General features: G+C 38.2%; 3 protein-coding genes and 1 long non-coding RNA gene across 7 annotated transcripts in view; 3 read left to right on the forward strand and 1 right to left on the reverse strand.

Moving 5' to 3' along the window:
• The window catches only part of LOC138056885 (uncharacterized), a 17,799-nt gene extending 3,908 nt beyond the window's left edge, over window positions 1-13,891 (forward strand). The window contains exons 2-13 of one of the 3 annotated variants that reach the window (XM_068902816.1): window positions 1,634-1,866; window positions 2,491-2,605; window positions 3,240-3,316; window positions 3,408-3,452; window positions 4,463-4,608; window positions 10,196-10,259; window positions 10,387-10,483; window positions 11,179-11,295; window positions 11,380-11,478; window positions 12,162-12,278; window positions 12,363-12,461; window positions 13,160-13,891. In XM_068902816.1, coding sequence (XP_068758917.1) covers window positions 1,634-1,866; window positions 2,491-2,605; window positions 3,240-3,316; window positions 3,408-3,452; window positions 4,463-4,608; window positions 10,196-10,259; window positions 10,387-10,483; window positions 11,179-11,295; window positions 11,380-11,478; window positions 12,162-12,278; window positions 12,363-12,461; window positions 13,160-13,398 — 1,448 coding nt within the window. In that variant the 3' untranslated portion in view covers window positions 13,399-13,891. Of the gene's footprint in view, window positions 1-1,633; window positions 1,867-2,490; window positions 2,606-3,239; window positions 3,317-3,407; window positions 3,453-4,462; window positions 4,609-10,195; window positions 10,260-10,386; window positions 10,484-11,178; window positions 11,479-12,161; window positions 12,279-12,362; window positions 12,462-13,159 lie in introns of all 3 variants that reach the window. The other 2 variants (XM_068902814.1, XM_068902817.1) reach the window with 2 other exon arrangements.
• The window catches only part of LOC138056884 (uncharacterized), a 35,838-nt gene extending 17,610 nt beyond the window's left edge, over window positions 1-18,228 (forward strand). Inside the window, exon 8 of the mRNA XM_068902812.1 lies at window positions 17,294-18,228. Within this exon, the coding sequence (XP_068758913.1) occupies window positions 17,294-17,634 (341 nt within the window). The 3' untranslated portion in view covers window positions 17,635-18,228. The remainder of the gene's footprint in view (window positions 1-17,293) is intronic.
• LOC138056895 (uncharacterized) overlaps window positions 1-25,000 on the reverse strand; it is a 58,827-nt gene that overhangs the window by 31,018 nt on the left and 2,809 nt on the right. The window contains exons 2-4 of the long non-coding RNA XR_011133544.1: window positions 24,267-24,344; window positions 13,180-13,237; window positions 12,182-12,239 (exon numbers count right to left, since the gene is read on the reverse strand). This is a non-coding gene — a long non-coding RNA (uncharacterized lncRNA). The remainder of the gene's footprint in view (window positions 1-12,181; window positions 12,240-13,179; window positions 13,238-24,266; window positions 24,345-25,000) is intronic.
• Window positions 20,755-25,000, forward strand: part of LOC138056887 (uncharacterized) — a 20,649-nt gene continuing 16,403 nt past the window's right edge. The window contains exon 1 of one of the 2 annotated variants that reach the window (XM_068902820.1): window positions 20,755-21,442. In XM_068902820.1, coding sequence (XP_068758921.1) covers window positions 21,295-21,442 — 148 coding nt within the window. In that variant the 5' untranslated portion in view covers window positions 20,755-21,294. Of the gene's footprint in view, window positions 21,754-25,000 lie in introns of both variants that reach the window. The other variant, XM_068902819.1, reaches the window with a different exon arrangement.

The following is a 25,000-nucleotide window of genomic DNA, read 5'->3' on the forward strand; positions in this document are numbered from 1 at the left end:
TTAATGAAATGCTACAGTAATTACAATGGAACATCCTTGAAGAAAGACGGAAAAAGGATAGACTAGTTATGTTCTATAAAATCCACAATGACCACATTGGAATAGACACTGGGAAATATCTGAAGCCACTGGGCCGAGTTAGCCGTCATGTCAACAACCAAGCTTATGAGGTCCCATTCGCTTTTACTGATTATTATAAATTCTCTTACTTTCCAAGAACAATAATCGAGTGGAACGCTTTGCCAAATGAGACAGTAAATGCCTCTTCTCTGACAGCATTCACAAACTGCCTTTAAATTAATTCATAATATCATTTATTACTTTTATCTATTTATTTTCTTTCTTTATTTATCTATTTATTTATATATCGACCACTGGCTGTTTTCCAATTTGCAAGAATCATCAATTATTGTGATGGAGGCAAATAAACGGTAGATAGATAGATAGGCGCCTGGAAACGAGGAAACAATGTCGCAGAAACAATGTTGCGCAAGCAAATGTTTCTCCGTTTGCGGCCCTAGGAAGCATTTTTGGCAGAAGCAAAATTTGCTTCCCGGGAAGCAAGAATGTTTCTGAATTTGTTCAGAAACGTTTTGCTTCCTCAGCAAATTTTTCCTCATTTGCGGGCGCCTTAAAGCTTTTTTAAACCACTGAACAACTTCATTCTTTACATAGGATGTGAAATTAAGAACATATTTCACAATGAAGACAAGAGAAAACCGCTGAGACTGCTAAGTAAAGATCATCCTTCGAGACGAACGAAACTAAACAAAGAGGAATGTTACATTTCCCCTAACATCTCATGGTATATTTCATGCGATGAGAAAAGGGAGACACTGAAAGCGCGCGCTTAAGATTGCTAATAGGGAATTTACGATCTACGACGCGGTCTTCAAGGAGAACGCCACGAAACAACAATATCATTGATTAAAAGAGGAAAAATAATTTTAGCACAAAGTCGTGCGGTACACTGCACAACAACGACGTGAAATCACCAAATTTAAAAAATTTTGACAACACGAGCGCACAAATGTGAATTTTATTTTTAGGATACTTCGCCCCCATTGTACGACGCGAAGTAGATGGCCTAACCGCATGAAACTTACGATAGTGCAAAGTTATATTTTGAGGTGACGTTTTCGTTGACGTCGCCGTCGTAGATCGTAAAGTCCCTAATGATTCAAGATGGCGGAGCCGGGGAAATTTGAAAAGCAAAACAAGAATTATTTTAGATACCAAAGGCTTCCATTGGAAAAAAATCCAAGAATTTTGATTGTAAACATTATGTTCTGTGGTTTTAAGTTATTTTATTGTTTTAGTGGAGGTTCCCTTTGATACATGCAGGGTTCATTAACAAATGAACACATGTCATCATCGTGACTTGCACTTGATGAAAACAGCGGATCACAAGAGGCATTTGACTATTTAAGACATTAAAGACTCTCTGCCTACCTAAACGTTTATTCTGTTTCGACAAAAAGATCCTTTCTCATTTCGGAGATGATGATACGCTAGCCTACGTTTAGCCGTACCCTCCCCCCGAAGGAAACACGGCTACACGTAGGCAAACCATACGCAAGTAAACTATAAAGTTTTTAAACCACCTAATTGAACAACTTCATTTGCCACATAGGCTGTGAAATTAACAACTTATTTCACAATGAAAGTGAGACAGAACCGCTGAGAGTGCTGAGTAAAACTGCGAGGGCACGAACGCAACTGAACAAAGAAGAATGTTACATTTCCCCTGACATCTCATGGTATATTGGATGCGATGGGAAAAGGGAGACACTGAAAGCCAACCAATTGCAAACAAGTTTTGGACTTGAATGGAACGAAGGAAGGCGAAAAGCATACTTTTTAAAGGTAACTTTGTCTTAAACTTCAACAACGAAACACACTTCAAAAAATGGCTCTAAGGCTAGGATGTGTTCCTTTGGGAGATGAAATTGTAAAATTTGCATGGAAGAAGCAAGAGTCCAAAGGATTCATATAGAACATTCTATTCCAAGATCTCTGATTAAGTAACAGCTAGTATCGAAATACATTCAAAAATGACTTAAGCCTTACTATGCCATGTTAATAAACCTCACAACCTCAGATATTCCGTGTCAGAAAAATCAGCACAGAGGCGAAACCTTGTAGGTCACAAGAGCACCAACCAAAGAAGAAGCCAAAAATACAGCCATCATCGAAATCGATGGCCTAACGAGGTGAGAAGAGAGAGAGAGAGCGAGAGAGAATTCAGATGAAACCTTCGGTTGCTCGTTCTTACTAGAAAAGAATAGATGCTCACAAAATCTGCAGATATCAGTACAAAGACCAGACGTCAATATTTTACCGTCGCGTTCGTCCTGCCGGAATTTCAAGCCGCGTACTACCGCAAAGGAGTCCGATGCTTTACTAACTGAGAACAGTCGTCTGTGAAAATTAGGCTAACAAAATCTATGTAGCAAGGGATAACTTATCTTACATTTGTCCCACTCCTAGGTCTTGGATGACTCTTACCAGGGTCAAATAATCAAGCTTGGTATCAGATGTACACCAAAGCTTCGGGAATACAACAACAGTTGTCTTCTGTTTAAAGTGCAAGGAAATTTTTCCTGTAAGTTATGCTGAGCAGTTTTTCAAACTTGTGTTTCTCTTAAAGTGGCACTAAATATAAAATAAATTAAATCGAAAAGCTTAGCCTCTTTAACCGCAAATACACAGTTCACTTTTTTTAAAGTCTGCTGTTTTTGGGAGGTTTTTAGCAAAAGGTGCCCCTTCAATCAAAGAATTATAGGCTTTAAGCTCTCTTCTTTAGGTGATATTGTAAAGCCCACCGCTGACTTTCTTTTACAGTCCGATCCAGTAAAATTTCATCATTTGACGAAAGCTTGCAGACTCCTTCAAGATATAAACATCAGTCTTTGGCGTTGTCGCAAACAATCGTTTTTTTCTTCTCCCATGCATATCCAGCTCGATTCGAAAAAGGCTAATTTGCACTGACAAGAAGGTGGGTGTGGTCCATTGGTAGAGGTGCGGGGGATTTCAGGCTTTCAACACAGATTTGGCCACCAAGTCGATTTGTCTTCAGTTGTTCCGAATGCAAATCGACATGCTTTCGTACAGCTCCCTGGAAGTTGGGTTTCTCGTCGTTGTTGTGTTTGTTTAAATACTTTACTTCTAGACTCGGGCCCTGAAGCCTTAAATATGGCCGTGAATACAGTAAATAAAAGTTCTATACCTTTTTACAGGTCCTCTCGGAAAACAAGAAACCGAGTTATCCTCAACAAAAGCTGCTTTCTCCGAAACAACATCGACTCCATCGAAGGTATTTCTCGCCTTGTAAATAAATAAAACCTACCCTGGTCATCATATGTTGGTCAACAAGAAACCATTTTGCATTCAATTGTTTTTTACAGGTGCCCAGAGAGACCTCAACACAGACGAAACAAAGTTCTACTGAGGTAAATTTAAGAGCATCGTCAATCCTACTGGTGAGAGAGTACGGAGTTTAAGAATCGACGATGCTACAAAACAATAATATAATTTGGTTGAAAAATGAAAAATAATTGTACTGCACCACGCATTTCCTGCATAACAACGACGTGAACGTACGAAATTTGAGGTTTTGATCGCAACGTGAGCATAGAAATGTGAATCATTCATTCTCTGTCTTTACTCTGAAATCACTTGTACCAATTGATTTTTAGGATACTTTGCTCACGTTACGACTTAAACGAGATGGCATAATCGCAAGATGGCATAATCGTATGATAGCACAGAGTTATATTTCGAAGCGAAGTTGTCGTCGACGTCGCCGTCGTAGATGTTAAACGCCATAGTAGAGGAGTAAGAGGACGGAGAGGGAGAGGAGAGGGCCGGAAGAAGAGAGGGAGAGAAGAGAAGAAGGGGGGGGGGGGAACAAGTAGAGACAGAGAGGAAAGAGTCGGTGGGAGTGAGAAAGAGGAAGAGGGAAAGCGGGAGAGGGAGTGGAGGTCAAGAAACAAGAGGGGTTTTATAAGTCGGAAAACTATCAATGCGATTTGAGTAATTTCAGAATGAACACGGGCTTAGCGGTGTAAGTTTCTTTTACGATCGTTCAGCATGGTGATTGAAACCAAACCCCGAAAAAGTCGAGTCAGTCGTGGTGTGCGGAAAGATCAAAACGTAGGGTCTTGTTCCTTATGTTAGTACTACGCGTGGAGCAATAGTACAACCATAATTGAATCGCAGCATCATAAAAATTTTTGTGCAATGGTTTTCGAATTACCCACAATTTTAATTCCTAGTAAACAGGCTGCCCAGCTAATAGAGCCGTTGGATACTCATAACCAAGATATATAAATACGGGAAAAAGGGCCTATGTATATACGAACAAAAGTTATAGGCTGTGAATACCCTTGCATTTGCCTATGAAACTATTACACAAATATAGTTTATTCTTAAATTGTTAATCCCCTTTTTTTCACTACAGGGTCGCTTCCAGCCCAGTTCGGGGGTGAGACAAACGGACGATTCGTCATCTAAAGTGCCTGTCATTGTTGGAGTTACAGCTTCCATAATATTCACAATAGTACTATTCGTCGTTGCCTTTCCTATTTGTCGTCGATACAAATTCAGGTAACCGTCACAATATTGACAGAGTATAATGAACTTGAATAAGTTTTAAATGCAGCTCATCACATTTGCATCAGGCTAAGGACGGTTCACAAATTAGGAAAACGATAATGCCAATTCTGTCCAGAAATGCAAGCAATTATAGTTACACGCCCGATTATCCAACACGAAGTGTCCCTTTAAGTTGATAAAGCTGATTCTCCTGACGATTGATGATACTGATGATAATAATAATAATAATAATAATAATAATAATAATAATAATAATAATAATAATAATAATAATGATAGTGATGGCGACGATGTTATTGATTGATGAGGGAAATTGTGAAGATAATTAACAATTATTGGACGAGGTTGCGCAAAATATGGTGATTTGTCAGTGGCGAGCAGATCAATTTTTTTGCCGAAGCCGAAGGCTGAGGCAAATAATTGATCTGCGAGACACTGACAAATCACCATATTTTGCGATAACCGAGGTCAATAATTGTTTTATCATTTGATCACCGAGTTTGTTTTTTGTTTTTGTTTCCGAGAAGCCGTAAGCGCACGCTGCCTTGCAGAGTCGAGTAATGGCACCAATCAATTGGTTTTTTTCTCAGCATAATTATATTTGTAGACTTCAAATTGTACTTACAGTCAAACAATCAATAACACTAGGCATCAACAAAGCTGAAGAATTTCACAGTTTTCAAAGCGTATCCCGACAAGTGAAGCTTTCACAGTGGTGTAAAGGTCGCCATGCTTTTTTCTGGCTTCAGCATAAAATCTCTTTAGTACATATGCATTCGCCAACTTGTCCTTCGCGTCGATGACACGAGTGACTCTTCGTCTACCTTTCTTTCCTTGAGATACTCTCGAAATACGTTGAGTGCAACTTTTGTTCCTTTCTTAGTATTCTCACTGTTCTTTCGATCAACTGAAGATGTCGAATCATTCTCTAACAGCTCGGGGAACCGATCTGTCATTTTCTCACAAGAGCGTGATGTCAACTGCGCATGAGCAGAATATTATTTGCAGCAAAACACTTATTTGCAGGTCACGTGGTGGGCTCTCGGCCAATGAAAAGGAAGGACAAAATACATCGAATGATAATGATGCTTATGATGATGGTGATGAACATAATAACAATGATGACGATGATAATAATGATGACGATAATGATGATGACGACGATGACGATGATGACAATGATGATGACGATGATGATGATGACGACGACGATGACGACGATGATAATGATGATGATGATGATCGTTCCCTAATATCATCATTCCTTTTGAAAAAAGCAAATATTACTTATTGGAAAACCGACCTCACTACAACCTGAAAATATGCATTGTTCTTACTTGAAAAGCAAATTGCGAACAGAAAAATGCCTCAACTTTTTAAAGTGTTCCTCTTGAACGGAACAAGCGTAAACGGGATCTATTGTTCTCTTTATATGGAGTCCGAGAGTCGAGTGTCGAGTGTTGAAAAATATTTCACGAGTTCGCTGCGCTCACTCGTGAAATATTTTTCAATACGAAACGGCCCAAATTATTTCCCGAAAGGTATCGAAAGACGTGATTTTTATATGTAACCATAGCAGCAGTGATCTTTTCTCGTGTGAAAATAACATGTTATCTTCACGTGTGGTATTTCATTGGTGTTTATATAATTAATAAATATCTATCTATCTATCTATCTATCTATCTATCTATCTAAGAGGACACGAAGTGAAAAAAAAAAGCAGGGGATAACGAGGACATGTTTACAGCTAGATAGGAAAGTAATATTCAAAGACACGATCATTATGCCTTAAAGAACTGGAGGTGCTGTCTCCGTGTATCCGTCAAAACCGCTGAGCCTTAAGGAAACTCAAAATTCGAACTTGAAATAAGATGTGAAATAAGACTGAGACTAAGTCGTATCTAAAAATGCTGTCTCTGTATCTACATCATATCCATTATACTTGAAGAAATTCACGGTACTCGAATTGTCCCCTGCACTAAAACACCGAAAACAAGTAGGAAACACAGTTGATGACGAAAAAATTCCTTGCAGTCAAAAAGGAAGGTACTATTCAAAGACCCTAATCATCACAGATGGAGACACGGAGACGACGGAGACACACTTACAGTAACACAGGGGAGTAATAATCAAAGAGGCTAATCAGTATGCTATTGAAAGATCTGGAAGTGCTGTCTCCGTGCATCCGTCATATCCAACATGCTTTACAAAAATCGAGCAACTTTGTTAAAAAGGCATTATCGAGGATGCAAAGAACAACTCAATTCCCGAGAAAAGTAGTCACGCCAAAACACAGATGCACCATATGCTAGTTTTCTACCAGAATACTCTTGCATTGCTTTCAAATCAATAATGATTTTCAAATATACTAAGCCATAGGATATCAGACAAAAGTTTCCGTTTTTAATTTTCAAAGCTGAAAAAAAAATCTTTACTACGCAGAGTGAGGTATTCGCTACATATTAATAGATTAGCGCCTATGAATGGAATACCGGAAACATTTTACAACTTCTGTTTCCTTCAAATAGTATGAATACTCCGGGAAACAAAAGAGAGTGTCGGAATTTAGATCAGCTAATAGCTGAAAATGCTATAAAAGCAAAAGGCTGAGTTGCTCTCACCATGCAGTTTCAAGTTTGAAAACCGTACCGGGATGGCAAGTGCTCCTGCTCGGCAGCTCAACAGTAATTAAGGTATGTATCCTGTATGGAAACTTGAGTTCAGAATAAAAGCTTACGGAGTCGAGTCTAAGAGAACTAATTTACGTTGTTTCGTTATTTGAACTTTCTGCAGAATATTCGAAGTGCTCTTGTCAGCAAAATCTTGCCCGTCGTACAAGAAAACTGCTCACTAATTTCAGCAAAGTTGACCTACATTGCATCCCAAGCGACAAAAAACCCTAACGACCTGTGGTTACAAAAATGTGCTAAAAGGGACGAGTGCGATAACGCCATGAAGAAAATCCGAGGGGGCATTTTTCTTTTCTTCAGTGGCAGTCGTTGAGAAGAAGGTTAAGGAAAACGAGTCTCAAGAGGACAAAGAAGGAGACGGGAAGAAACGGCAAACTCTCAAGGAAAAACCAAGATATACTGACCAACTGTATCCTATTGGATAGCCTTGCAAACCTGGGATAGCTTGCGAATTTCTACAGACAACAGTCTGCCGGGCAGTAGTATCCTTCACGGAAAACTCCTCAATTTGTACGTAAGCTGCAGTTTTCAGTTTGACTCTTTTGGTCAGGGAGGAGTGACTGTCGGTGTCTGTTTAAACTCCAAGGAACAGAATCGTTTAAGTTCATTCAGTTTTTGGCTTCATCGTAGAGGACAAAGAGGATTTAAACAAAAAAGAAATATACTGCATCCTATAAAATCACTCACTCACTCACTCACTCACTCACTCACTCACTCACTCACTCACTCACTCAATTAATCAATCAATCACAAGATAAAGAGAAAACAAATTTAACTTAAAACTAATCTTCACAGCTGATAGTGCAATTTCAAATTTAACGTTTGTCACAAGCCAAAGTTAAGTCTTGTACCTATTCAATGGTTCGACGAGCAATTACGCACCGAAAGAAGCCTATTTAAGCTGACTCTGGTCTTCTCAGCGCAATGGATTACCGTTGTCGTACTCCGGCTCATCACGAGACAAAGACCGTGAAAAAATCGGCCAAAACAATAAATTAAAGAAAACAAGGTAGAATTAAATTTTCCTTAAAGAAATTTCTATTCAGTTTACTTGTTTATTTATTTATCTATTTATTTATTTATAGGTCCTGTTAACACGCCCACAAGTTCATTTTCTTCTACCAAACTGTCAACGAAGACAACGCGGGTTTGATCACCAGCAATTAGCCAAAGACCTTACATGAGCACGATGCAGCGAAATCGTGCAGCTCCTACAGCCTTGGCGGCTTCATGGCGCTCTCATATTACACCAGCGATGAGCTTAAATAATCCATCTACAACTTTCACGACTACGATTCCTGCTTCGCTCACAAAAGTCTCCCAAACATCATCGTCGTCTCCTGTCATCCACTGGAATCGTCGGTTGACAACACTCGCAAATCTTCCTGTGCGAGCCGTACAACATTCCTTAGTTCCTCGACATTGGAAGTTTCCAGTAGTACACAAATGTCAGACGCCTCTTCGAAGCCATCCACAGTCACTGTGGTATCAGACCTTCAACCGGCATTTGATTGTAATCTCCGTCGTTAACTTGTAGATTCAACGAGCGCTAGGTGTTTTATTTTGGGAAGCCTAATTTATATAAGCTTAGTAGTTTTCTTTAGGCCTCCTCGCCACCAATGTTATCATCCATTTTCTTTCTTATCTTATTTGTATATATATTTTTCTATGTGGCAATATAATTTTGAAAGAACCCTTTGAATAAAGAAAATACTTCTTTGCCAACCCATGGTAATTCTCCTTCATCTCTCTCAGATTCCGCAAAATGATCGCACCGGAAGGAAAGGAGAAAACCATGGTTTATACAGTGGTATTTCAACAGGGATAACAGTCGGGTCTCATTACTATTCTTTACATAAAGAATTATAATGAGGAGTGTTTTATCGGGTTTAAAACTCATGCACGTGACGTTTTATCGATGGTTTGATAGGCTGTTAGGCTCATGAATTACAAATGACTTTTTAATCTTATTGTCGCGGGTGCCCCCACCCTCCTCCCCTCCTAAACAATGTTGAGGGGAGGGAAAGCTTTCTTATTTGCACTTCGTGATCAGTAAACAACATTTCTGTGGGTGAGAAAGAGGAAGGGGGTATTGTTGAGTCTAAAAGGACGAAAGTTGAGAAAAGTCTCAACGATCTTTGTCCAGGATTATAGCTTGTGGTTGTCTAATTTACAAATCAAAAGTGGTTCAGCGTTGTCTGTACTCTTATCGACAACGATGTTGTGCGCTTCGTGAGTCCACGACAAATTTTGACCACTGTGATGACGGATATCGTTGTCGATAAGAGTACAGACAACGCTGAACCACATTCGATTTGTTTTTTACCACAATATTTAGCGCCAAAGAAAATGTTTATTTCAGAGAGTGAGCGATAGTGACCAAGATTGTGCCACACAGAAAGAGCAAGCGTTGTCTATAACATTCTCACAATCTGATTGGTTTATTTCCCAAAAGACCGTTTCTCATTCGTCATCCAAGTTTGAGAGATGAAAAATCCATTAGGTGACATGTTAACGCGTGGACTCTTATCGACAACGGAAAATTAACCAATCAGATTGCGAGATTACTAGCAATCGTCTTTTGAAAGGCTTAGAGTTTGCTGTTCATACTTCATTGCTAGTTTTACGAACTTGTGCGCCCGTTATTTTGTAAAATCTCTCGGGTAAATTGACCCTGCAAAACGGTTAAAGTGAACTTCAGCTTAGGAAGCATAAAAGGAGGGCTTTCCATTGATGCTAATTAGAAGATTTAAAGATGACCAACGAGTTTGAACAAATTTGAATCACTTGCTATAGAAATGTTACATTTCCTGCAAGAGTAGTGATGTTGGAGAACATACGGCATACTTCTGATAGTTTCTGATAGTTCCCGCATGTTTCATTTACAGGAAGAGACATAATCTAGAAAGCTACGCCAAAAATAGTTCGACTTCCACGGCTGCAGACAGAGCAGTAAGGAATTTCTCATGACTTCTCATCGTCTAATTTTTGCATTTTTAATTGCTTTTAAATTCTACATGGTTATGTCAAGAAAAGGGGGTTGCAAATGATTCAGTTTGCTTTCTTATTATTTAAACAGGTTGATGAAGTGACCGAATCTTCCAACGATAATACAAATGTCGATGGTGACTATGAATACGCCTACGCTGGCCTGAGAACGGACAAAAGAGAGGAAGGCAAGTTGGCACATTTCCTCTTTCACAGGAATCCCACCAAAATATGATCGTCCTCACATATGGCCCTCTTCATGAAATGGGGATGCTTGTATCAAGAAAAGCCAGTCAATTTCGAAGACAATAATTATTGTTTAGCTTTTCATATATTGGCTTAAAAGGAAGTATTGAGACGATAGCTTTGGTGCCAAGATAAAGACTCGGGAAATTAAAAATTGTTTATCATAACACAATATTCGGGAAGAGCTTATTCATATCAAATCAAACCCGGGGGAGTTGGGTAAGAGCAACATTTTTTTTAGGTCATCTACTGCTCAGGGAGGAACGGTCAATACAAGAAATGTCGCTATTGGGAGAAGATATAGAGGAACCATGCTGGCGCAGTGGAGAGAACACTTGCACCCCACCAAAGTGGCCTCGGTTCGATTACCAGACTCGGCGTCATTTGTGGGTTGAGTTTGTTGGTTCTCTACTCTGCACCGAGAGGTTTTTCTCCGGATACTCTACCAATTTTTTTATTTTAGTAGACTCGAGTTAACTTGATAGCTGTTAGGAGTAGACGAAAAGCCACCTGGTGAATGCACTTCTATTAAAGCCATTAATATTACTAATTTATTAATATTATTTATTATTATTTGGGACCCCAATATGGTTACATGTACCATGACGCAATATAAAACTAAGATTTTGTTTTTCAGAAATATACTCATCCACGTACAGTGTCCCCCAATCCCCAGCTGTTGCAGATGCTTCCGGCTCCTACCCACATGCAGACAGTGCCAAGGAACAAATCAAGAACTGTCAGGGGAACATTGAGGAACGTTTTTACGACGATGTAATTTCATTGAAATGTGAACCAGCCTCAGAAAACAATGAGTTTGCTGTCTTATTATTTAAACAGGTTGATGAAGTGACCGAATCTCCCAATGATAATACAAATGTCGATGGTGACTATGAATACGCCTACGCTGGCCTGAGAACGGAAAAAAGAGAAGAAGGCAAGTTGGTACATTTCCTCGTTCGCAGGAATCCCACCAAAATATGACCGTCCTCACATATGGCCCTGTTCATGAAATGGGAATGCTTGTATCAAGAAAAGCCAGTCAATTTCGAAGACAATACTTTTTGTTTAGCTTTTCATATATTGGCTTAAAGGGAAGTATTGAGACGATAGCTTTGGTGCCAAGATAAAGACTCGGGAAATTAAAAATTGTTTATCATAACACAATATTCGGGAAGAGCGTATTCATATCAAATCAAACCCGGGGGAGTTGGGTAAGAGCAACATTTTTTTTAGGTCATCTACTGCTCAGGGAGGGACGGTCAATACAAGAAATGTCGCTTTTGGGAGAAGAGATAGAGGAACCATGCTGGCGCAGTGGAGAGAACACTTGCACCCCACCAAAGTGGCCTCGGTTTGATTACCAGACTCGGCGTCATATGTGGGTTGAGTTTGTTGGTTCTCTACTCTGCTCCAAGAGGTTTTTCTGCGGATTTTTTTTATTTTAGTAGATTCGAGTTAACTTGATAGCTGTTAGTAGTAGACGAAAAGCCACCTGGTGAATGCACTTCTATTAAAACCATTAATATTACTAATTTATTAATATTATTTTATTATTATTTGGGACCCCAATATGGTTACATGTACCATGACGCAATATAACTAAGATTTTTTTTTCAGCAATATACTCATCCACGTACAGTGTTCCACAATTCCCAGCTGTTGCAGATGCTTCCGGCTCCTACCCACATCCGGACACTGCCAAAGAACAAATCAAGAACTGTCAGGGGAACATTGAGGAACGTTTTTACGACGATGTAATTTCATTGAAATGTGAACCAGCCTCAGAAAACAATGAGTTTGCTGTCTTATTATTTAAACAGGTTGATGAAGTGACCGAATCTCCGAATGATAATTCAAATGTCGATGGTGACTATGAACACGCCTACGCTGGCCTGAGAACGGACAAAAGAGAAGAAGGCAAGTTGGTACATTTCCTCGTTCACAGAAATCCCACCAAAATATGACCGTCCTCACATATGGCCCTCTTCAAGGAAATGGGAATGCTTGTATCAAGAAAAGCCAGTCAATTTCGAAGACAATATTTTTTGTTTAGCTTTTCATATATTGGCTTAAAGGGAAGTATTGAGACGATAGCTTTGGTGCCAAGATAAAGACTCGGGAAATTAAAAATTGTTTATCATAACACAATATTAGGGAAGAGCGTATTCATATCAAATCAAACCCGGGGGAGTTGGGTAAGAGCAACATTTTTTTTAGGTCATCTACTGCTCAGGGAGGAACGGTTAATACAAGAAATGTCGCTATTGGGAGAAGAGATAGAGGAACCACGCTGGCGCAGTGGAGAGAATACTTGCACCCCACCAAAGTGGCCTCGGTTTGATTACCAGACTCGGCGTCATATGTGGGTTGAGTTTGTTGGTTCTCTACTCTGCTCCAAGAGGTTTTTCTGCGGATACTCTACCATTTTTTTTATTTTAGTAGATTCGAGTTAACTTGATAGCTGTTAGGAGTAGACGAAAAGCCACCTGGTGAATGCACTTCTATTAAAACCATTAATATTACTAATTTATTAATATTATTTTATTATTATTTGGGACCCCAATATGGTTACATGTACCATGACGCAATATAAAACTAATATATATTTTTTTCAGCAATATACTCATTCACGTACAGTGTTCCACAATCCCCAGCTGTTGCAGATGCTTCCGGCTCCTACCCGCATCCAGACACTGCCAAGGAACAAATCAAGAACTGTCAGGGGAACATTGAGGAACGTTTTTACGACAATGTAATTTCATTGAAATGTGAACCAGCCTCGAAAAACAATGAGCCAATTGATAACGAACTTACTGTGGCGAAAATAACAGAGGAAAATTGCTATACGGGATAAGCACAATTGAAGGACCTGAACATCACACAGAGCTCTGGTGGAATTTGCTACGAGATTTATCCCGAGCGGCCCGAAGGAACTCCGCGTGAATAGTTAGTTCACTTGAAAACAATAGTGATTCTGAAGTGATGTATTACAACTTACATTGAAAGCGTCAGCCAGGAAGCTGACTCAGTGGAGGGTAGATAACGAGACCTCAAGAACACTAACCACAGCTGCAGATGGGCATATCTTTTAAGCCGAAGAAAAGCTCATTTGCTTCACTATTACCTCATTTAAATATTTTTAAAGGGCTCGAAAGCTAGTATGAAAATTAAACTTAGATAGTGGTCATACACTGTTTCGGTTCAAGTGCGCAGAAGAATTTGACATTATATCTTAAGAAAAGCCATTATGACTTGAAAATGGCCACCATCTTTGGTCAGTACTATCTTCGCACTATTTGCTGCTTCCTAAAGAACTGTTAAAAATAAAGAGATTAACCTCAAACACACCCCCAATAGCCGGAACTACGTGAATATGATGGGAGGAAAAAATTGAAATTGAAAAGTTAGTTTTTGAATGAAAACACTTCTATGGAATGGTATGTGCCTTGCCAGTACAATAAAAAAAATTAAAACTAATAGTTCATTTATATAGCGCACACATCCACTATTTGCTTGAGGCGCTTTACAATATATATCGCCAAAACTACAGATTTACATCAAGGAAGTTACAAATTAAAACGGAAGCAACTATCATAACAACTAGAATCTAAAGAACATTAAGAATGTCATAAAAAGTTATTCTCAATAAATTTAGTAAAAAGGAATGTTTTGAGTTTTTTCTTAAAGTGCTACTGTGATCAAATTTTTATCCCTTGAGTTTTTTGGTTTATCGCATAGAGTACCATAAAACATTAAAAATGCTGTTTACCGTTTGGAAATATCTGCATTGGTTCCGGAGATATTTAAGTTTGAAAAATGTGTTAAATATGCAAATGAGAAGGCTGATGACGTCATTCACCCAACCCAATAGAACATCAAGAATATAAATAGAGCTATCTCGGTCAATTTGCAACAGAGACCATTGAAACTTGGCGAGCTGATAGTTCTGAAGGCAACACACCTATGACTGTAAAGAAATTGGTTCCCATGGCAACTCACTCTTTTCCAGTCCCCTTCAACCTGATTTCAATATTTTGGTGATCTCAGGCTAGAAATACATTTACCAAGGCCACAAACATGACCTAACATCTTGATATGCTGGCAGGATCATGCAGATGAGGCACCATTTGCAAATATCAAAACAGAACGCCAAAGGTGGTCTGCAAAGCTCTTAATGTCAGGGAGGTCTGGAACCCAGTATGTTTCCATGGTAACAAAAATGGTGTGCTCATATTGTGGAACACATTTACTAGAATCTTAGTGCAAAGAACCAAGTACTTCTGATACAAATTGGCTGAGATATCTTTCTCCATCATACTTGATCAAAATTTGGTTGGGTTTATGACGTCATCACTTGGCTAATTTGCATATTAAAAAAACTTGAATATCTCCAGAACAAAAAGAGATATTTGAAAATGGTAAACAGCATTCTTCTTCTCGCACAGACTACGTGTTTATGTGCCAAAATGGTTTAGATAGGGAAGATGCAAATTTCGTCACAGTAGCACTTTAAACAACAAAGCTGTACTGGACTATCGTATTTCCAAGGGAACAGTGTTCCAAATCTGTGGAGGGCACATGGAAAACGCTCTATCACCATATGTTTTGGTTTTACAAGTTGGCTGCATCAGCAGGTCTAGAATATCCGAGAGTAAAGACCTATTTGATTTCCGATGCACCAGAAGTTCCGTTAGATATTGCGGAGAGAGAACATTCAATGATTTATGTAATTAAAAATTGAAGCGCAGCCAGGATGAGACATCAAAATACAATAAAAAACGTTCTCTGGCTAAAAGGAATATAAGCTTTCGGCTGTCGATCTACAGCCTTCCACGGATAAAACATTGAATGTAAATTAGTGAAATATATACAGAAAAGGCGAGATAAAAGTAATAAAAAGAACAGAGTAAAAGTATGAAAAAAGGTGGCTATTGTTTAAAAAGAATGCGATACTGATTAGGAATCGGCTTAGAGTTATTGTCAGCATGCTTGGTAGTAGAGGTGTGCCAGGCCTCTAGAGTTTTTCTAATACAAAAAGAGCCTTTGTCGATAACTCGAGAATGATAGAAATCAATACGCATGTTTCGCAATGTTTGACCCATTAGCACATGTTTTTACATTCCTAACGTGTTCTTTCTTGCGGGTTTCAAAGCAACAGCCAGTTTCACCTATATAACACCAATCACAATCGGCACAGGGTATTTTATAAACCATGTTGGGTTGGTGTTCAATAGGTCGTCTGAATTTAGGAGAAAGGAATTCTTGTTGCAAAGTCTTGAGGGGCTTATTTACACTTCGAATATCGTGCCTTCGAAGAATTCTTGTTAGGGGTTGCGTAACACCATTGATGAAACGAAGGACAGCAAAACCGTTAGGGTTCTCTTGAGGCGCAATTAGATATAAATATCTAATTGTTGTCAGGTTTAAAGAAACTTGAAGTCAACATCCAGAAGCAAATTTAGGTTTGAAAAGAAATTTCAACTTATCGTCTATTTTTCAATGAATAAATATAGTCCATTGGTTACCATCGAACGACAATATTTCCAATGAATAAATATTATTATAATTCCATTGGTCACCATGGAAAAGTGAATATTTCAGACTCGTCTTTCACGCTAAATTTGGCCATTGCGCAATATTTACTTTACTACGCTGTCCTGAGAACGGACAAAAGAGACCAAGGCAAGTTGGTACATTTCCGCTTTCACAGGCTAGGAATGCCACGAAAATATGACCCTCCTCACATATAGCCCTCTTAATGAAATGCGAATGCTTGTATCAAGAAAGGCTAATCGACACCTTGTGTTTAATGTATTGCCTTAAAGGAAGTGTAATAAAATATAGCTTTGGCACCTGAATAAAGATTCATTAATTCACGATCGAAATTCAAAACGGCCGATTATAACATGAGCGGGAAATTTGAATATTCGCCAACAGTACTAGTGTATTCATATAAAATCTAACCCGAGGGAGGGGGTAAGAGCAATACAACGAATGTCGCTACTAGGAAAAGAGATAGAGGAACCATGCTGGCGCAGTGGAGACAACACTCGCGTCCCGGCACCAATGTGGCTTGGGTTTGATTCCCAGACTCGGCGTCATATGTGGGTTGAGTTTGTTGGTTCTCCGAGTCTCTCCAGAGGTTTTCCCCGGGTATTCCGATTTTCCTCCCTCCTCAAAAACCAATTTTTGATTTCAATTGATTCGAGTTAACTTGATAACTGTTATTATTATACATTGGTGTCACCAGCTCGATTTTTGGCTATAAGCACGCAGCTAATTCTTGCTTGCTCTGTTTCTCTTACGTCATACCTACAAACAATAGATTTTATATATGTAGAATTGACGTCATACCTACAGACAATAGTTTTATGCATGCAGAAGTGACATCACCTAACACACTAACCAGCAGTTTGATCAGTTTTGTCATGGCGGAGCTCAGCTCAGGAATATGCATAATAAAACAATTATTGAATTCGGTTTTCGCATGTTAGCGATAATTATCAAGGCCTCAGTTTGTGTTATCCGCCTCAGCCTTCGGCTTCGGCAGATAACACAAACTTTGGCCTTGATAATTATCGCTAACATGCTCAACCTCATCCAATAATTGTTAATTAGTAGTTAAAGACATAATAATAATAATAATGACTCCTGGGTTCAAACCATTTACTATTTTATTATTATTTGGGACCCCAATATGGCTGCCATGACGCAATTTTAAAAAAACAAAAAATCTAATTTTTTTTTAGCAATATACTCATCCACGTACAGTGTCCCGGTACGGGACTGTCAGGGGAGCACTGAGGAAAGTTTTTACGACGATGTAATGCCACCGAAATGTGAACCAGCCCCAGAAAACAATGAGCCAATTGATAACGAACTTACTGTGGTGAAAATAACACAGGAAAGTTTCCATACGGGATCAGCTCAATCGAAGGTCCTTAACAACACAAAGAGCCGCGAAGTTGGTCGACATTGCTACGAGATCTATCCCGAGCGGCCTATGTACATTAATTTGCAGGAACTCCCAGTAAATGGTTCACTTGAAAACAACCGCTATTCGAAAGTCAGTTATTGCAACTTACATTGAAAGCAGGCTGATTCAATGATGGGTAGATAAGGAGACTACAAGAACATGCAGTAACTACAGCTGCAGAGAGGCATGTCTCTAAAGCCGAAGGAAAGCTGCTTCGTTTTACTATCATGTCATTTATATACAGGGCTTGAAATCTATGAAAATTAAACTTCGATGGCGGATTATATGTCATACACTCTTTCTGTTCAAGTGCGGAGAAGAATTTGACGTTGCATTCTAAGAAAACGAATTTTGACTTGAAAATGGCAACCATCTCCGGTCCGCGTTATCTTGGATTTGTTGCTTCCTAAATAACTGTTAAAAATAAAGAGATTAACCTCAAACACACGTGACCCAAATTCTTTGATTGCACATGATCGACGTCACGGCGGCTATGTTGGTGGAAAGTTGACTCTATCATTTTGCAAAACTTGAGCTATTTTTCTTCTATTGTTTTGGCACCAACATGGCCCTCTTATCACATGAGTGTAATCAAATAGCCGAAACTTCGCAAATATGACGGGAGAAAAAAATGAAAGTCGATTTTGAAGGTGGAAAGTTAGTTTTGAGTGAAAACATTTGCATGAAATTGTGCCTTGCCAGTAGGATCACCTTTTCAAAGTTCCGAGGAAATGCAACAGCAAGTTTGATTGTCTAGTGTACGAGGTGTTGTACATAAAGGACATCAAGCCTTCTGTTAACACGCAAGCTGACTCCATTCGCGCCAAACCGTTCACGTGACACTACCGTACATTTATTTATTTATTAATCATTATTTTTATCTTTTTGTGTTTCTTACCTTAGGAATTATACCCATAGGACCTGCAAATATTTATTGTATTTTTTTCAAATATTATATATTCATTTTACAACTCGCACTTTTTTACTTTTTAACTTGATAATGGCGTAACGTAGCGCCGAAACGTCGTTCACTTTTATAATGTGTTTTAAAAATCTTTTAGCGTTTAACTTTTTAATCAATTCATTTTCAAAATCTCTCCTGTTAAGAAAAACAGAAAACAGAGAAATTACCATGGAAAAATTGTTTTAAAATACTTCAATGAAATAAATGTATATAGAAATGAAATCAATATCTAATTGTTGTCAGGTTTAAACAAAGTTGAAGTCAACATCCAGAAAGAAATTAAATGGAATTGACAAGTATAGGAAATCGCAATTTTTTCAAGTTGGGGGGTCCTTAAGACCATTTAAGGGGTCACCCAGAAGTCACACCAGCAGAGGCCCTTTGGCTCACAGGTCCTCACACGTTCGTACGACGAAACAGATCCTTTTCTGAGGTTAAAATCCTGGCTACCGGCTTATGAATTAATTATTTGTCACAAAGAAGAAATTCCTGTCATCTTTATAAAAAATAGACACGCATTGCTTACGTGTCGTAGTGAAGTAACACAGCGATTTATTCCATAATGTCAACTGAGCTGCGTGTTGTCTTCCATAAGATTCAAGTTGTCTTTGCGTAATATGTAGTTCTAACAGTGCAAGATATTGTTTTGGTATTGTCTATCATTGTAGTGCCATGGTAGAAGTGTTATGTAAATAGCCCCCCTGAGAAAACATGTGGTTACTGGCAAAGTACTGAACCCCGAAAGATTGAAAAAAATAAAGGGGAAGCGAGAAACATTGGCTTCTGGGCTGACATTTTGATCATTTTCAAGTTCCCTCACAACTTCTTTTCATCAGAAGTTTAAGCGTGCCCTCTAAGCATCTGACAGCTTCGTAATACTAAAGTTTACTGAATGCCCCTGTCCGACGGGGTTAGTATCTCGATGGGTGACCTGAAAAACAGAAGCATTGGACCAAAAATACTATTAACGCTAACAAATGCGAACTCAGCAAGGTACAGATTTTGTTAGCTTGCTTTATGCAAAACAAATATTGATGCAAAAGTAAATAAATATTGATACACAGTTTTCAGAAAGAGAAGAAGGAAGTTTCCAGGAAGGTCGATCGAGAATAAAATATTTTCCGACATGAAAACAACATTAATTTTGAACCGTGAATATAGAATATAAAAAGTTACGATCAGAGACAAACATTTTGGGATAATTTTTGATAAGTTCAATTCTGTTATTCTACATTTGGCTGCACAAATAAATCGCAAAATCGAAAGTGACATCGCCGGAATTCAGCGGGCGCTGTGATTAAGTTACCGCGGCATGTTTACTCGCCAAACAGTGAAGCATCTGTGTCAAATGATGGCAAGATACCGGGTTTTTGTAAGTTTCTTTTTCTGTCAAGTGTTATAAGTTTGACAATAAATGAGCGAATTTAAAACAAAGATCACAATCGCCCAACTCTTGAGGTTGACCATTGTTTCTGCAAAGTCAAAAATTTACTCTCCAAGACGAGGTTATTTATCACCACGTAATTCATCATTTTGGAAATAGCAGCTAATTTCTTATTCATCGGCGTCACAATTTTTTGCTGATTTTGGGGCTCGCTTCCAACAGACCTGTTTATTTTCGTGAACCCTTCCTGCTTACAGAGCACTACTAAAAAAAATCCTTTCGTATCACATTTCAAGCCAGGAATTCATTACACAACATGATATTAAAATTCACAAAGGCAGAAAATATCACGAAATCCGTTTCGAGCGAAAAATATATTGAACCAAACAACATATTTGCTTTTGAAAGCAAAAAAACCCTTGCTATTTCAATTGCGTGCGTGCAAACAGACACAATCCGTGTCACAACGCATATGCAATTAAATAAATTTCTGACAGTTCACACATCGAACCCTTTTCGAAAGAACCTTGACCGTAAATAATGAAGCACAAAAGAGACAACAAGCTTTCATTCAAATAATACTTCATTGTCACATTTCCATTTTTTTACCTTTTCAGAGTTGAGTACAAAATACCGGTAAGATGCGACTTGAGTAACCACTGTGATGAATTCAAGGCGTTCGATTCCTTCAAAGTTTGTTAAATCCATCAAAAAATTGCCATTTGATTTCAGTGTTTTACATAATACTAAGCTAGTAAAATATAAGAAAGAAAGCTCTCTTGATATCCAAAAAATGAAATTCTGGTCGAAGATCATTAGATTCCAGATATTTGTTTCAGCGCCTTTCCTATTTCTTATTTCCTTGAAATATTTCAAGTGCAATCCATTTGACAAGCGTGCAATATAACTAAATATAAGCACTAATCAAAGATTATGAATTTAATAAGTTAAACAGATATATTCTGCAATTATCCTAATGATTCATTCAAACAGGTCTTTAAGTTTAAAAACGGAAAAAGTGTAGTCGGAGATGTCATAAGTTCTAAAAAGTCAAAGGCAAACCTTTTTTTCCTTATAACTTAGGTCTTTAAGTTTGCTGCCACAAATAGCATGTGATAATTTTGAGTGATACAAGTTATCACTTTCGACAATTTCTTTGCCAGTTTCAGAGTTTTCTTAGTCAGTTGGTAGTTTATTTCACACATCTTTCCGTTAATAAAATTTTACACCACGCATTTCCCTGTTAGAAGTCATTTTTGAACGGCTTAGTTAAAAAACATAGTTTTCATACCAAGGCTAGACAGATGTCATCAAGATGTACTCAGCCAATAACAGCCCTGCTGCGGCGTATGTATTCAGCATTTAGACTGAGTAAAGCGCAAAACGTCTGGGATATTTGATTGCTGGAAAGAAACTTTGGACGTGTATGCTGAATAATAGATTATCGATTAAAACGGCAAGAGGATTGTATTTTGCAAATCCGAAAAAAGTCCTCACGCTGACAGAGAAGATATACAAGTCCTACATTTCAGTGGCAATCGGATCAAGGCGTGCCATAATCATTCGGTTGATTGGTGAGAAACGTTTCGTACAGTCGCATCTGAAATGAAGCTTGAAGCATCGATACTTTTGGTTTTCCAGCTTCATGTTTTCGTTATAAGAGCTCAATTTATGCAGATTTCCAGACCAAGTAGTGGCGTGGACACTTTTAACCTGCCACCTTGGATGTGTAGTGATACTCGGTTTAGTTGTAGTTCATTCAATGCGGTGGGGCAGAACCGTAGCTGTTCTTGTCAGTGTTCCATACCAAGATCAACTTTCTCATTCCTTAACAACCGATGGGTGTGCATGGGGAACAACCAAACTCGAGATCACATTCAACAAGGTAATTTATTTGGTTACGTTTCCTCCCATGCAATAATTTGAGGTTTCAGTCCCAGAAAGGTGAGCCCCACAAATTTCGGCTATACGGTCGACCTTGGATAAACGGACAAAATAACAAATCACAATTTTACAATGTAACTTCTTGCCTTTTCTTCTGGGGTTGAAACAGCAGACATTCAAAAGAAAAACGTTGACTTAAAAACTTTTCCACCAAGGCGTTAAACAAATTGGCTGCTTCAGCCAGAGTAAACAGACTCTGCTTCAGCCAAGGAGAGGCTTTGTTAAATTTACCCTGGTGAAAAACCTCAGAGGATCTTTGAAGATCTTCAAGGATCCTTGGTAGATCTATGAGATTCTTCAAAGGATCCTCGCAAAAACCTTTCCTATTTCTTGCAAAGGTCGTCAAAAGATGCTTGAAGAAACTCTGAAATTGATTGCAATAATTTAAGGTTTCAAGGTTTCAAGGTTTTATTTGCCATGATTACATATAATGTATCCGATTTATTAATTAAAGAAAATACAAAAAATTGTAAAAAAGGCGAGGAAGCCCATAAAGAAACTATAAGAGCTTATGGAGCTATGGGCTTCCTCAAATCAGACTCGGAAATTAAGTTTAAGATAGCACTGGGAAGTAATACAATATATTGTTAAAAAAGACGAAAGAGTGCAGACCCACACACACACATTTATCCACAAAAATACAAAAGCGTAAATACCTCGAAGAATTTGATGCTACTAACGATAAAGAAGAAATCTTTTGAGGTTTTTGCAAAACTGAGCGGTAGATCCAGATGACTTAATTTGACTATCAAGAGAATTGGAAAATTTAGGGCCTTGGAAGCGGATTAGAAATTTTCGTATACTAATTCGAACTAATGGAATATAAAAATTGCAATTGGATGAGTTTCTAGTATTATAAGGATGAATATAATTAGCCAGCGTAAACATGTCATTAAATGAATTCGGAAGTAAACCTATAGAGAAGAAAAACATAAACTTGCCTAAATGAAACAAAACAACATCACTGAATTTTAAAACTTCGAGATCTCGAAAAATAGGATCTGTATGGGAATCAAAGGGAACTTTATCAACAATTCTAATCGCTTTTTTCTGGAAAGTAACTATTCTTTTTAAGTTAGAATTATAAGTCAATCCCCACACAGAAACGCAGTAAATTAAGTCTGGATAAATTAATCTATAATACAAAATACGAAGTGAGGCTGTAGAAAGGCAAAAACTTGACCTGTACAGGATACCAATGGACTTTGAAATTTAAGATGTGAGGTTTCCAAGTCAAATTTTCATCAATAACTACACCCATTTAATCCCTCTAAGGATCCCTCTTTAAAAGGCCCTTAAGGTGATATTATATAAACTATTATACTTATTTGAATTGGCATCATGAAGCTCTCGGAAGGGTACTAAAACAGAAATGAAACCCAGCAAAGAATTCTTTTACCATTAGTTTGTCACTTTGTTGTCATTTGTGAACGAAATACTCTGATTGGAATATCAAAAATTACCTTACTGTGGTATGTAAAGTAATAGCGGGGACTGGGTTAATTACAGGTTTAAAGGTAGTCTAATGACTGAAATTGTTTAGACAGTCACAATCTTTAAGATGTTGATAAGAATATTTGAAGATCTTCAAGAATCTTGGCTATGATCTATCCTCAGTTTCCAAGGTTTTCGAGGACTCAAGCAAAAATCCTGAAGTTTTTTTAAGGATCTTCAAAGCTCCTCAAAAGATTTTCACCACGGTATACTCCACAAGTCGAATAGTTAACGGTTGCAAAGAGTAATTCCTTTTGCATTTTTTTTTTGTGTTGGGCATTCCGTAAGTCTAGTTTGTTAGAAGGGATCAGAGTTTGTTCAAACCCATAGTTTCCACCAGAAGAGGATAATTAGATACTGAGGTCAAGTTCTCCACCCTGAAAGTGCAACTATCGCGTTAAACAACTTGAAGACCTTTCGTGCAGGAATTCTCGATTTCCTCATTTGCGTAAGAGAGAGACTTAAACTTAGACTGGCCAATACCTTGTTTTGGCAACAAAGACAAAAACACTTACCTTACTGTCACTTATAAATTCAAAACGTGGACGATCAATTTAAGAAACTCCGGGTGTCGACGACATTTTTTAATCGTAGTATCATCAGTAATTATTTTTTCATTAAACAAATTATAAACCGAGTTGATTAATTTTAAAATTAATTTATGCTCGGAAGTTGTTACATCGATTTCTCTCAATGCATTCAGTTACATTCACCCACTGTCACGCTTGATTAAAAAATCAACTTGTATCTGTATTTTCTGAAAACTTCTATTGTTTGATTGCCCGAGCCGGAGTATTGCTCAGTTCTGAATTCAAACTTTTTAGGTGAAAACATAATGAAAATTGAATTGTTCAAAATGTCCTATAATTTCTTAGCTTCGTTACGAAAGTATGCAGATCACAAATTACGGAATGTCAGTTCCCCGAAAACAACTTCTTCATTACCAATATTTTTAATCACCTTATGATACGAGGTTTCCTTTGGAAAACAAAAGACAACTGACCCTTTCTGGCGGCTTGCGATGTGTCAGCAACAAAACTGAAATGAAACATTGGGTAGCTATCTTGAACTAAATTCAACACAAATCGATGAGAATGGATATTTGTCACCCCGCGGCCATGCTGTTCAAAGAAAATAGAGTTTGTACCCCAAGCCTCTAGTTGATGTGTTTGGAAGCGAGTTCAGGGGGCGCCAAAAAATAGTTTTCAGTCCCTTGGGACTCAAAATGGTCGCCATCTGAAAAAGGACCATTGCCAGAAACAAATGTTGAGCGTGGTGACAAAGCTAGGATTTGCACTCAATGTCGCAAAACACTACTTCATTGTTTTTGAAGACTTTGACATCACACACAATTTGTGTATGTAAGATATCACACATATGAACAGTTAATTCGCACGAACAAAGTAGCAAGGGTTTCTCTGCAACTGTACTTGATGCGCGGAGACTTGGAGAAGGTGAAACCCGCTCTGATCCATTGTTTCGGCTTTTCTCAGATTCATACACCCGTAGCTATAAATAATTAAAAACAGAGCAAAGAGGAAGGTGGGGTAGGGATAAACGGCGTACTGCATGCCAGCCTTCAATGATACCAGCTTCAACACAGACAGAACGAAAACAATTATCAAGTAAAATGACTTTTTCTTCCCCTTATCTTTTAAACGATTTATTATTCTTGTTAAAACAAGTTCTCGCTT

The sequence above is a fragment of the Montipora capricornis genome, chromosome 7, assembly GCF_036669925.1.
Source record: "Montipora capricornis isolate CH-2021 chromosome 7, ASM3666992v2, whole genome shotgun sequence".
NCBI lineage: Eukaryota > Metazoa > Cnidaria > Anthozoa > Scleractinia > Acroporidae > Montipora > Montipora capricornis.